This window comes from Nycticebus coucang, chromosome 3 (assembly GCF_027406575.1).
Source record: "Nycticebus coucang isolate mNycCou1 chromosome 3, mNycCou1.pri, whole genome shotgun sequence".
In the NCBI taxonomy this organism is placed as follows: domain Eukaryota; kingdom Metazoa; phylum Chordata; class Mammalia; order Primates; family Lorisidae; genus Nycticebus; species Nycticebus coucang.
Window position 1 is genome coordinate 8,346,687 of NC_069782.1, and position 14,167 is coordinate 8,360,853.

Here is a 14,167-nt window from a genome sequence, read left to right on the forward strand (position 1 = left end):
TACAATTATTGTGATATTGTATTTGTTAGTTTAAATAATTAATAAGTTCTAGTTCATATCTATGTTTTAATTCTTTTTTATTCACTGCACTGAATGGGAACTAGAAAAGTATATATGGTCAGCTGTTATTTTTACTTTTTTTTTTGAGACAAAGTCTCATTATGTCACCCTTGGTAGAGTGCCGTGGTGTCCCAGCTCACAGCAACCTCAAACTCCTAGGCTTAAGCCATTCTCTGGCCTCAGCCTCCCAAGTAGCTGGGACTACAGGCACCCACCACAACGCTCGGCTATTTTTTGGTTGTAGTTGTCATTGTTGTTTGGCAGGCCTGGGCCGGGATCGAACCCACCAGCCCTGGTATATGTGGCCGGCGCCCTAACTGCTGAGCTACAGGCACCAAGCCTATTTTTACTTTTTAAATAGAAATAAGTCAATATCAGAATTTATAAAATAAAATTTTCACATGCTAGGCTGTAATTTTTCAGCGGGCTGCTCTCTTGTAACCCAAACTGGTGTGCATGAGGAGAAAAGAAAGTCAGATGCCAGCGCATTTTATATGGAAAGGAGCCCCTTAAACTGGTCGTTATGAGGAACAACCACATAGCACCTCATCTGCTTGCTTAACAGTACAAAGGACATGGTTTCCCAGCGGGAGACATGTTATCACCAATACCCTAGGCAAAATAAGGCTGGGGGCGGGGGGTATTCACTTTTTAAGGGGACAATGTATTATCTCCTTGGACTAAAGCACCAGCTATCAGCTCTATTTCCATTTCTGTGAAGAAGGCAGGAGGAATTATGACGAGAATCTGTTGGGGAGAGGATGCTGGGGTTCTAGCACGTGTGTGTTCCACAAGTAGACATTTTGTATGCTATAATAACATCCAGCATGTCAATTTTATCACTCTTCAAAGTGATGAGATACTTAACTTTAGGTATAAGTTTTAAGGTTAAAAAAAAAAAAAAGAAAAACCCAGGAAGGAGGGGGAATGAGGTTTTTTTTCTTGTTATTGTTGTTTCGTTTTTTGAGACAGAGATTCACTTTGTCGCTCTGGGTAGAATACTATGGCATCATCATGGCTCACAGTAATCTCAAACTCCTAGGCACAAGAGATCCTCTTGCCTCAGTCTCCTGAGTAGCAGAGACGATAGATGCCTGCCATCACACCCAGTTGGTTTTTCTATTTTTAGTAGAGATGGGGTCTCGCTCTTGCTCAGGCTGGTCCTGAACTCCTGAGGTCAAGCAATCCACACGCCTCAGCCTCCCAGAATGCCAGGATTATAGGTGTGAGCCACCGCACCCAGCCAGAGTTACTGTTTAATAGGTACTGAGTTCCATTTTTGCAAGATGAAAAGAGTTCTGTGGATGGATGGATGGCGGTGGTGGAGGTAGTAGCAGTGGCACAAAAATGTGAATGTACTTAATGCCACTTGATCACATGCTTGAAAATTGTTAAGATAGTAAAGGCCACAGTAGAATCACTGGTACTAGGGCTGAAACATTCAATTCCTGATTAATTAAATTTTGATTATCACCTGAGTGGAGTATTTATTGGCACCTTTTCCTCAATTTGGTCTTATTGTTAATTCATAAATAAACAAAAGAAAGTCAAAAGCAAGCTAGACAATGTAAGAGTGAAAAGAATGCTGAAAATTTTGCTGAATAATTCCTTCTGTGACTAAAATATAGAAATAGAAAATAAAAGCCCCTATAAGAGAGAAAGCTATGAATGACTGACTGCTTTAAATCAAATATCTCTAAGGGAAAGGAAAAGTATTCCTATGGTATAAAAGTTAGGTTATCCTATACAATTAATACTTTATAGGCAAAGGGAGAAAAGGCCCAATCTTTAGCCACTGGTAGGCCTTCTCAGATAGCACCTTGTATTTGAACACCAGGAGAATATTAGCTATAAAGCATTTCATAGGGCAATATAAGGCTCTCTAAATAAACATCCATCAAGCAATGATGCCCACTTATTTCCACCGTTTTATGTGTAGGAAATGAGAGAAATGAAGGAAAAACAAGAGAGCTTCTGCCAAGATAGTAGTTCAGATTCGAAGACTGCTATTATAGATTAAAAACCAAAGTTCTCATCAAATAAGCGTCCACTGAATTATTACCACGTGGAAACTAAAAATGTAAAATATCTTGTATCTTTGAAAATTTCATTTTACCTACAGCAATAGTTCTGTACTTCAAAGTGTCAAGGTCATGGGAAAGGAAACGGTAAAACAGGTAAAACGGAAATCGTTAATTGTTTGTAGGATCCCAGCTGCCTCATAACCTCTAATAAAAATTTCTCAGTTCTGCCTTCTAAGAACAAATAAGCAAGCAGAAACATTTCTAAGGTGAGCTACCTTCATTTGTTTCTTTCCTCCTTGTCCCCAGCTTGCTGAGTTGTGGGAGGAAGCACTTCCCTGAGAGCCAGTGGTGTTCCAGACTCCTCCATCATCCTCCTCTTCCCAGCTGGGATGGCGAGTTCCTGTAACTGGCCCGTCACTCTCCCCCCAGCCGTCTTGCATAGATTTGGAATCTTTAAAGGAAGAATAAATAAACTCTTTGCAACAGGTGTTTATAACAATAACCAGAACAATAATTCCACGAAGATCCAGCATTTTAATATCTTTTTAACTTTACCTACTCCATCTATATGGAAGGCAAATATGACTATCCTTATTTTAGAGAGCAGGAAACTGAAAATGGTAATGCTCCAATGATACTCAGTAAGTTGGAAAACCAAGAGAATCAAGACCTCCTGACTTCTGGTTCAAAGCTTTTTCCCTTGTATCAAGTTGAAAGGAATTACAAAATTGAAAACAACTTATCACTACTTTCATGATAAGAAATTTCACATCTCAGTTAAAGGATATCTGTTACTTTTAATGTACATGATTTACTGGTCTTAGATTTACTTTTCTATCCATTATACACTTGATATACAATGGACATTACAAATACAAGGCATGGTAAAGGACAAGTGTTTACCTTGCATGCGGTATAGAGAAAAAAAGGACACGAAAAAGGGAAGAAAATGAAAATTTTATAAGATTTTGTATATCAAAATTATGTAAGAGAAATTCACATATGCCCATACAATTTGAAATTTATTAGACCTAAGTACTTGAAATGTATTAGATACTAAAGCCGTTCCAGACAAAGACCACATGAGGTTTTAAAGAGGAGGAAGAGGAAATATGGAAGACGGATGAAGAAAAATATAAATCAAAAGAGACTTTCATGCTTGAGGAAGCAAGATGTCAGTATCTATGGTCTAAGCTAAGATCTTTAATTTGAAGGCGGAACACATCCTTAATTTCCCTTTGAAAATACTGTATGGAATGAAAAGACACACAGTGCAGTAATGACACTGGATAAAATGATGAGACAAAGATGTACATTCTCTGGCCAAGAAATACATTCTCGTGCCCGAGTATTTCCATCCCTCCCTTCACTTTCCCAAACGACAGGATTTTTATGGAAATCATTTAATTTACAGATGCTCCATATGAAGATTCTAGAGCCAGCAAAGTGGCTCTTTCAGGCTTTCCCTCCAATGACAGCTGTCACTCTTTAAACATGAGGCCTATGAGAGTCACATAAGCTTTCACTAAATAGACAAGGCACAGGGTGACAAATTTCTTCTAACTATGCCATCTCATCCCCCACCCCCTCAGCAAGGCCCAGGTGAATCTGATAGCCCCTCAATGGGGTTCACTTTAGCTATATGCAGGGGCAACAGGGCAGCAAGAAACAGGGCTGAGACGCCCCTGGCCCTGCTGATGAACAAGTGCAGTTGATAACCAGGATTGCTTCCTCTGCATATTGAGTTATAAATTCACATAATCCCATAATATACTTGTGATTATGTAAGCACAGCCTTTATTGACAAGTAATAGAAATAAAAAACCCATTAATAAATAACATGCTAATCCCTTTAGAAAAATGAAGACATGCAGGTGAACCCTTCTATTAGAGGAAGGAGATCACTTTTATCAAATGTTTCTTATAGAAAAGATGAGAAAGCTCTCATTTTTCATCATAGGACTCATAACACTGAATTTAAGACATCTGCAGGCTAGAGTCACAGGGTAACTACTAGCATCACTTGGCAGGCTGTGATGAGCTAGCCCTTTTCTCTACTCAGTACACAGTCCAATCACACATAGAAAGGACATGAACTATACCTATAGACAATTTTGATGAATAGAAGACATTTTTAAAATCTGGAGAAAAGTGAGGGTTTTATGATGGAGGAGAGGTGGTCCTGAGGTTGGGAAAGACACATAAAGATCCTGAAGGTACTGCTAAACAGTCTTTGTACCAAGGGTCTGGTTTAATGTCTTCCACCAGCATTCTGGATCTATTTCAAGTATACTAGACGATAATTCCAATGATGACACAACTGATTTCACTATGAAAACCATGATGAAAACAAAATTTTCATAAAGCTACTTCTATGAAGAGGAGATTCATGATTTTTATTTATTTATTTTTTTTTTGTAGAGACAGAGTCTCACTGTACCGCCCTTGGGTAGAGTGCCATGGCATCACATGGCTCACAGCAACCTCTAACTCTTGGGCTTACGCGATTCTCTTGCCTCAGCCTCCTGAGCAGCTGGGACTACAGGCGCCCGCCACAACGCCCAGCTATTTTTTTGTTGCAGTTTGCCGGGGCTGGGTTTGAACCCGCCACCCTCGGCATATGGGGCCCGCGCCCTACTCACTGAGCCACAGGTGCCGCCCCAGAGATTCATGATTTTTAAAATGCAGTCAAGTGACAAGGTATGCATAAGTGTGAATGTCTAGAATATCATATTCATTCAAGTGGCACTGTCAGAGTCCTAAATATCATACTACACGTAAGAGATTATTTTTTTCTTGTTCAAAATTTGAGCATTCCATAAAATTTCATTATTTAATCAAAAAATAATCCCTTAATTCTACTATTTGGTAGAAAAGCGATATTGCAACATTTTTAAGTTATAAACAAATGGAAAGGGGCACTTGAAATTCAAAATTTTCAATTTAGGAACATCCAATGAGACATTTAATAGTGTCAGACTACAAAGTTTTGCAAATACTGTAACTATACATTGCCAGCTGGATGTCAAGTACAGCTTAGATTTTCAGTGGTTATGGATAAGTATGGCATTCTTTGTTTAAATAATTGAAACGAAATCTTTGTCAGGTTCAAGAAACCTGAAAAGCTCTTAAAAGGGTGGATATAAGAAAAGAGAGACAAAGGCAAAAGGACAGCAGAGAAGGATGAAGTCACTGGGCAGCAAAGACTACATTCCACATGAAATGTTCCTGAAAGCCAGGGAATTTTATTTTAAATTATACTGACAAAAGAATATAAATGAGCACTAGAGATGGTGAGCATATTTAAGTTACTGGGCTAAAAAAAAAAAAAAAAAACATCAAAAGTACAATTTTGTCTAGATAACTAAACCTAATTTAAAACAAAATTGTGACTTTTTTTTTTTTTTTTTGCAAAAGAGACAGGGTCTTCTTATGTTATCCTGGTTGGACTGGAACTCCTGGGCTCTTAGGGATTCTTTAGCTTCAGCCTCCCAAGTAGCTGGGATTACAGACATGGGCCACTGTGCCCAGCTTATAACTTTCAGTTCACTGTAAACATTTTAACATATGCTAAGTTAAGTCACCACCACTTGCTACTATTTATATAACATTCGAGGTCCTGAATCTCACTGGATCAATAGTTTAAACACTAAACAGCTCTCACCAAAATGTTGGATTCCCAAATTAACCAAGAAATCTCTCAAAAATAAAAATGCTGCACGCTTACTAGGTTTCATGGCATTGGGAGCGTTGGCGGGTGCGTTCCCCCAGCCTGTGGTCGATGCTCCTGTATCATCCATTTCGCCCCACCCAGGACTGCTTTCATTTGGCTCACCCCAAGCTGAAGTACCATTATCTGGAGCAGGTGGTGTGCTTTTGCTCCAGACTGTAAAGAAAGGAAATATGTCTCTATGAACGGTTTATGAAATAAAACACCATAGTATCCAATGGAGGTGAAGGTGGCGGGAACAGCCATCCCTACATTGTTAATAAAAATGTAATTGGACTCAACGTTCATGGAGGGCATTTGGGAATCTCATTTTTTAAAAAGTCTGACCCACACAACTTTTGACTCTGGTAACTCCACTGCCAGAAAATTATACGTCAGGTATGTTTGTAAAAGTAGATGAAATTACATGTACTACAATGCTCACTGCATCACTGTTAGAAAAAAATTTGAAAGCAACCTAAATGCCTACCAAAAGGGACTGGTTAGACCAATTGTGGGTCCCCCATAAAATAAATACTATACAAGAAGCAATTAAGAAAAAGAACTGTATGTGCTAAAATGGAAAGCTTGTAAGTAAAATAAATGAAGAAAGCAAGGTGAAGAACAGTGTAGAAAGTATAATCCCTTCTCTGTAAAATCTGTAAAGGACAGGTGTCTCTATCTTGCTGTAGGCATGAAAAAAGAGATTACCTATACAGGGAAGTCAAGATTCTTTTATTATTACTTTTTGCTTTCTTATACAGTTTGAAGGCTTTTACTATGTGGATACAGTTTCAAAAGTGTTAGCAGGTTTTTGTCTAGATAGGGAGTTAATGAGCAATTTTCATTTCCTTCCTTATTCTTTTCAATACTTGGAAAAAAGAACCAGTTAAAAACAATCATTTTCTAAGTGGTCAGAAATGGATCCAATGACCACTAGGTTTACTCTGAAAAGTGGAAAACTAGTTATTAATATTATAATTAATTTTAAATAATCATTCCCCTTAATTTTTTGAACTACATGCTTTATGAGAACATTCAAGTTGACAATGCCAAACTAAAAATACTGTTACCATTGTTACTTTGAATTTACCAGGTATGATGTTTCCTATTCAAATAGGGAGAAACAAAGTTTAATCCTGGACAACTGATCATCATGAGATAATAATCTCCAACCCAAAGCACTCCCCCTTCCAGAGCTGATGATTAAAAATCATCCAGAACGAGATTGAAACCTTTCAGATACCAGCTTTACTACAGCATTATGATGGCCTCTGGAAGAACAACACAGAATATTTCCCTTTGCTGGGGAAAGAGAAACACAAGAGGATGTGCCCATGGTAGAACCAGAATGAAAATCAGGTCTATTTTTGCTACTACTTTAATTCTTTATTTTAAAATCTAGAGCATAGTTTGTTTACCAAGATAGAAGCCTTCTGGATTCTGCAAACCAATACAATTACAGAAAAATAATTACGGGGACAAACATGGGGTTGTCATTTTTTTCTTTTGCCAAGAAAGAACATTAGAATGTACTACCAGCATCTGCCATCCCTAGCATTTTATAAAAAGAGAGGTTCTGTAAGCAACAGAGTAGGAACTGTAGGAAAGATTCTGAGAATAAAGCTAAGTTGAATAAATGCACCTTAACAAAAGTGCTTTGGTCTACGATTCCTTTTCTTTATCAAAATCTGCAAGAAAAACCCACTGCTTACCTGATGCTGATTTACCGGTCATCGGGGTGGGCAGGTTTGGTTCTCGTGGTGCTGGGCCCCCTTGGGAATTCTTATCCCACAGATTCACATTCTTGTAGTTGTAACTGTTAGGGTCTCCCCATGCTGAAGTGCCATCATCGATGTCCATTTTCCGACTAATTGACTGTGGGGATGGCTCTTCCCAACCACTGGGTTCCTCATCCTTAGGGGTTGTGGGCTGTGGCCCGCTGCTCCAGTTGGAATTGGAAGGTCGAACGTTGCCTGGAGGTGGTGGGGGCGGACCTCCCCAGGTACCAGAAGCCTCTGGTTGTGGTGGCTGTGGCTGCTGTGGCTGCTGCTGCTGTTGGTGTTGTTTATTCCAGGAATTGGGCTGTCTGCCTGTCTCATTCCATGCTGGGGATCTTTTGCAATCTTCCCATCCACCTTTTGAAGCTAGGCTTGTATTCCCACCATTACCCCAAGTTCCAATTTCATTCTGTCCTCCTTCACTCCATGCAGACACAGGTTTACTTGCAGAACTTTCCCAATTGCTGGTTTTTGCTTGATCAACTTCCTCTCCCCAACCATTCTTCCCAGAAGTCCATCCTTGATTGGGCTGGCGTCCACCTCCCCACCCCTGATCCTTACTGGGATTCTCATTCCAAGAGGAAGATGTCTTTTCATCTGGTCGTCCTCCTCCCCAGTTGGAAGAGTTGTTGTTCTTATAGTCATTCCAGCCTCCCGTGTTCTTAGGGTCTTTCCACTCCGTAGAGGCTGAGAGCTCCCCCCATCCAGACTTCATTTGATTGCTTTGGCTGGGTGCATCTCCCCAGCCCCCTGAGTTCTTGGTCTGTGTGGCAGCGCTCTCCCACCCCTCAGTTCCTTTGTCAGATTTCCCCTCAGGCCTTGGCACCTCTTCAATATCCCACACTGTGTCCTGCTTAATTTGAGTTTGGCCCCAGCCAGTGTTTGAGAGCACCCTGGGGTCCAAATCAGTTCGGCTCAAAAGAGTCTGCAAGACAGCCTGACAATCAGGGTGTGTGGGCCTGTATGACCGACGGCCAGAATTATGACTGTCACTACTTCCTGCTTTGTGGTTGCTTCCAGTGCTTTGACCTCCAACTTCACTTCCTGTGGAGCTGGAAGATCTTCCCCAACAGGGAGCCTGGGCATTGCCTTGGTTTTCAGGGAGGGGGTGGCCCTTTTGATTGTCCCATGCTCCAGTGCTAGAATTTGGTTGGTTTGGACCACTCCATTCTCCAATTTTCAACTCATCAGACCCAGTCGGCTGTTTCCATTCTCCCTGAGAGACCCCAGTTGTCATTTTGTTCCCTTCACCCCACTTGTTGTCATTAGAGTCCTGAGGGCCAAAGTTCCAGGACCCACCCGTAGACCTGTTATTGTTGTCCCAAGAGTCATTTTTTGACCCAGTTGATTTCTGAACAGAAGCTCCTTTCCAGGAGTCCTCTCTCTCTTTTCCATTGTTCCCATTGTTTCCAGAATTGCTTTGTCCAGAGACTGTGTCAGTTCCAGAAGGCCCCCTAGCTGCACCCCAAGATCCAACACTCCCAGTCTTTCGATCTCCAGTGCTTTGTGAAGGGGCATCAGTGCTCCTGGAGGTGTTCCCCAAGCCCATTCCAAAGGGCATTCCCTTATTCTCCACGGGGTTTGGTGAACTTAAGTTCAAGGAGTTAGTGTTTCCATTTTTTGGTCCATCAGTGTTATGAATTTGAGCCTGTTCTCTGCCAGAGACAACGAAATTAACACCCGCATTTTCCATCTTTGACTGCTGTTCCCTGGATGTCTGACCTACTGTGCTAACCTGTGCACTGGAATTACTATTATCTGCTTCCAATGCTCCTTTCCTAGCAGTTCCTTCTTGGACCAGTGCTGGCCAGGCAGATGGGTTGCTATTTGGGTTAAAGTTGCTGAAGCCAGAGCCAGGTCCAATTCTGTCTTGACTACTCACATTCCTCCAATTTCCTAGTCCATTGTTGCTCTCTGTAGTAGAGTTGGAAGATTGAACAGATTTAGCCTTAGGGTCAGATTTCCAGACCCCAAGATTACATTCGTTCCCAGAACTTGCAGACTGGCACTGGCTCCCTTTTCCTTTGTTACTAGTGGTGGTGCTTCCTGGCAGAGTGCTCTTCTCAGAGCCAGGGTTCGAGGCACTGTTGTTATCGGTGGTGTTTTCGGAAGAAGATTCAGTATCTTTGCTGGCAATACAAGGCCACTCTTCCATGTCAGACCCGTCTACAATCACTTTGTCCCAGATGTGAATTGGATTGGGGGAGGTGCCGTTGTTGGAGGAGGCTCCCGGGCCCCAAGTGGAATTTGCATAATTTGAAGCAGCAGCACCTCCAAGGGTTGACTCTAGGAAAGAGATTGTCTTATCAATCACAGTTTCATATGCATTTATTACCCATTAAAATCCAGAGTTCAGATTGCTTCTAGGAGAGCTCAGCACATTTCTCCATAAATCACCTTTGCTATTTGGTTCCTGTGTCACAAATGTCTAAGTCATCTCTTTCATCTGCTTGGTATTATAATGGCTAAGTCTAACTCCATAATACCTCTCAAAAGTATCGCTTTGCCATTCCTATGGACAGAGAAGGGCCTTCTCCTATCTTGAGATGATGCAATAACACCTTGAACTTGCTCTGTATCTCCAACCAGCTCTAGACACTCCTGGCTGGACTAATTTTCCAAAGGATGCCTTTTTTTTTTTTTTTTTTTTAAATATAACATGTGGCCTTTTTCTGGCTTCTTGTATTTAGTGTAATACTTCCCGGCAAAGGATGCCTTTTAGTGTCTCCAACAGTTCCTTAATGCACAAGAGTAATGCTAAACCCCTTGGTTTGGAGTTTGATCAAGATGTTCCATGACCTGGGACCCATCAACTTTCTAGTCTTATGTCCTGCTACTTTTTACGTAGATCCACACTTCTCAACATTCCACAACTTGTGCCTTCTCACTCTGGCACCATTATACATTGGCACTTACTGTTTTTACCTCCAGAAGTCACACAATGATATTTACTCATTCTTCTGGGCCTAATTCAAGCGGGCCTACATGCTAATGCTTCATTTCTGCTATGAAGCTGTTTTTTGTGCTCTGCATTTGAAAATAGTTTTGCCCTATCCAGAGCCATTTTGCTCAGTGTTGTGGTACTGATATGAACACAATCACATTTTTCCTTCCCCATGTTAGTGCCCCTTAGGCAGAGACCCTATCTTGGGAAGGTTTGAATTCCACAGAGCAGCTAGTACAGTGCTGCTTAGTAAGCATCTGCTGAATGATATATGCCCACTGAGCTAGATGCCATGGGACGCACAAGTAAAAATCAGATTTCGTAGCCCCAGGGAAATTCATCTGATAAATTAGTCTGGCTCAGCACATATTTTGGGTAGAATTCACCATATTTGGTGGGGGGAAAAAAATGAAACATTTTTAATGAGCTAATTTCTTCTAAACTTATTTTAGCTCCTTCAACAAAGTAGCTTTAAATTAATATAAAGTTGAAAAAATATAGAGAGCCATATAAAATGAGAATGTCTAAAACCCCGAACTCTTGGTATTTAGGAGCCTCCTTGGTTTTAATAACATAAACAAGAGACTCTGACTCACAGTGGTCCCCTGTTTCCACTCAGGCCTAACTAGAATCAGCTGCAGAAACGCCTGATAGGGCCATCCCCTCACATGTTTCTCTTTGCAACTAGTTACCAGGGCCAGGCCACGAGGCCATTCCTCTACTTTGGGCCTGGCCTGAAGCCTCATGGGTAGGGCTTATCTCTGCATGACGTCTGTGTCACCACCAGGTTTCTTTCCATTCTTATTACTCTGCACATGACAAGGTGGTGAAAGAATTTTCTAGGCAATTCTTTGTTCAAACTCAGAACTCAAATAAAGCATCCTACCAATGACAACCATCAACTTATCGATTCATTGTCCTTGCTAATGCCTCTGTTCAAACTCTCAATTTCAGTATCACCTAAAAAGGCATTTTAAGATATAAGTCAAATCTGTTAACTATAAAAAAAAAGAAAGAAAAAAAGTACTTGGAAGTTCTTAGCTGTCAGCTGACTTAGTATTCATCTATTAAAAACTCTAAAAACTCCTAACAGCTAAAGATGTCTATGTACAGTTTTTTTTTGAGACAGAGCCTCAAGCTGTTGCCCTGGGTAGAGTGCCGTGGCATCACCACTCACAGCAACCTCCAACTCCTGGGCTCATGTGATTCTCTTGCCTCAGCCTCTCAAGTAGCTAAGACCACAGGCACCTGCCACAATGCCAGGCTATTTTTTGGTTGCAGTTGTCATTGTTGTTTGGCGGGCCCCGGCTGGATTTGAATCTACCAGCTCAGGTGTATATGGCTGGTGCCTTAGCCGCTTGAGCCACAGACGACGAGCCATACAGTTTTTAACAAAGCTTAAAATCCATGGCCCTCAAAAGAAATACTGAGTTTAAAAATCTAATAACCATGGAAGGAATTATTTGATAACCTTCCAAGAGTCTACATTTTAATCGAAGAAATCATTTTCTCCATTCTCCTAGCCTTTTGGAAACAAACAGAACAAGCCTCCACAGAAGCTCCCCTTCACTCATGCTCTGAACACACACTTGTGGTGACAGTGGAACCACAGAAGGATCGACTTTGTAATGCTCTTGTCTGAAAAGGGGAAGAAAGGCCCCAGGAGTGATGACCAACAGCAGCTCCACTAGCTTCTCAGGCCAAGAGCACACACCAACAGGACACTAAAACGCAGTTTCTGAGAATTACCTACACACACTTCATACTGGGAACATCTTCCATCTTCTGAATAATCCCAACAGTCTGTTCGTGGACTTAACATCAGGCAGCGCAATAAAGCGTGCATTCTCTTTTCAGAGCTGCCATGAATTCAATTCCCCAGCCCAAGCCTCACCTGGTGCAGTCCCACTCTCACTCTGCAGCAGCGCTCCTGTCACTTGTGCGTTGTTTGGGTTTGCTCCAGGTGCTGTGCAGGGAGGAGGCCCTGCCCCACCCCCAAGGAGCATGCAGGACGGTGGAGGGGGCTGCCCTCGTTTCAGTAACACTTTGTGGTCCTGCTGGCAACGGAATCGCGGCGGCACCTCCCGAGGCATGTAGCGGGCGGCGCTTGGCGGTTGTCCGTTCGGCACTGCCACCCTTTTGGCATTGTTGCCACCATTGACTGGTGGCGATGGAGAGCTGCCAATTGGGCTGGCGGCCGTTGGTTGGCTTAAACTTGGTTTCGTCACTTCGGGCACTGAAAGAGAGGTTGGGAAACAATCTTTGAAATATGTCAAATATATTTTTCTGAAGATTATTTTTTAGAAAGCTTATATGAGACCAATAACTTCTTTCAGTCTACTATCGAAGGACACAGTCTTGCCAAATTCTCCACAACATCTTCAATTTACTGAAGGTAGAATGAAGGCAGTGGGTGATGGTGACAAGGATTCAAACACAGTAAGATCAAAGAATTATATTGCATTAATTAAAGGGAGAGGGACACAATCATTATCTACTCCCCTAAATTAACAGCGGGATTAAGTCCCTGAAGGACTGCCTAGCAAAGTCCTTGGTAAGGGGTTCCCCAAGGGTCCCTACTCTTCACTCACATTCCTTTAAAGATCTACCTCTGCAGCTTGGCACCCTTAGCATAGTGGTTACGGTGCCAGCCACATACACCAAGGGTAGTGGGTTTGAACTCAACCCGGGCCAGCTAAATAACTGCAACAAAAAAAATAGCTGGGCATTGTGGCGGGTGCTTATAGTCCTAGCTACGTGGGAGGCTGAGGCAAGAGAATTGCTTAAACCCAAGAGTTGGAGGTTGCTGTGAGCTGTGACACCACAGTACTCTACTGAGGGCAACATAGTGAGAGTCTGTCTCAAAAAAAAACAACAACAAAAAACTACTTCTGAAAAACCTTTCCTAAGTTCTTAAGAGTACTTGGAATGAGCGTCTTCCATTTATGGTCCTGGAACACGCTGCCCATCTCGCCTTGCCACAGAATTTATCAAATTGTGTGGAAGTTCTACATTTACAGTACCCTTTCCCTCTCCTCGATAAGCCCCACCCTCCCTATTGCAGACCCCAACAGGAAACTCTGGGCCTACAGGACCTCGACTTGTTCTAGTTTCTACAGCCTCCAGGACTCAAAGACTTGTACAGCAATCTGTGTAGACATTACAAACATCATACATCTTTGTGCTTTTGTCAAATAAAAAATGCTTCCTCAATTATTTAAGATAAAAATTTCAAAATGTATTTACTTTTTCTGTTTGTTTTTTTTTTTTACCTTAACTTTTTAAAATGGCAAACAGGCAGCACAGGACTATGTAGGGCAGCACACTGCTAGATCTTTGGCCCTCCCCTGTCCTCACCACAGAAGACTCTTTCTGCACTTCTCTAGCTTCATAGTACCAAGAGACCACTACCTATTCCATAAACCTCCACCCGGCAACTACAGGCTGAGGCCCAAATCCCTTCCACCAGGGTTAACATTAGGGCCAGCTCTGGTGGCAGTACTGCTTTGCCTGCTAAAATGATGCTGGGCCAGCATGTCACTCATTTAACTGGCTCCTTTATGAGGAGAGAGATACATCATCAAAAATCTGGAGGCCAAATCTATAGCACCACTGAATGTTAACGGGTACTATGAGTGACAGGAGAAAA

General features: G+C 41.8%; 1 protein-coding gene across 7 annotated transcripts in view; it reads right to left on the reverse strand.

Moving 5' to 3' along the window:
* TNRC6B (trinucleotide repeat containing adaptor 6B) overlaps window positions 1–14,167 on the reverse strand; it is a 259,143-nt gene that overhangs the window by 48,464 nt on the left and 196,512 nt on the right. For 5 of the 7 annotated variants that reach the window (XM_053582661.1, XM_053582659.1, XM_053582666.1 and 2 more), the window contains 4 exons: window positions 12,413–12,754; window positions 7,509–9,860; window positions 5,812–5,970; window positions 2,360–2,535 (listed from right to left, as the gene is read on the reverse strand). In XM_053582661.1, coding sequence (XP_053438636.1) covers window positions 2,360–2,535; window positions 5,812–5,970; window positions 7,509–9,860; window positions 12,413–12,754 — 3,029 coding nt within the window. The remainder of the gene's footprint in view (window positions 1–2,359; window positions 2,536–5,811; window positions 5,971–7,508; window positions 9,861–12,412; window positions 12,755–14,167) is intronic. The other 2 variants (XM_053582663.1, XM_053582664.1) reach the window with 1 other exon arrangement.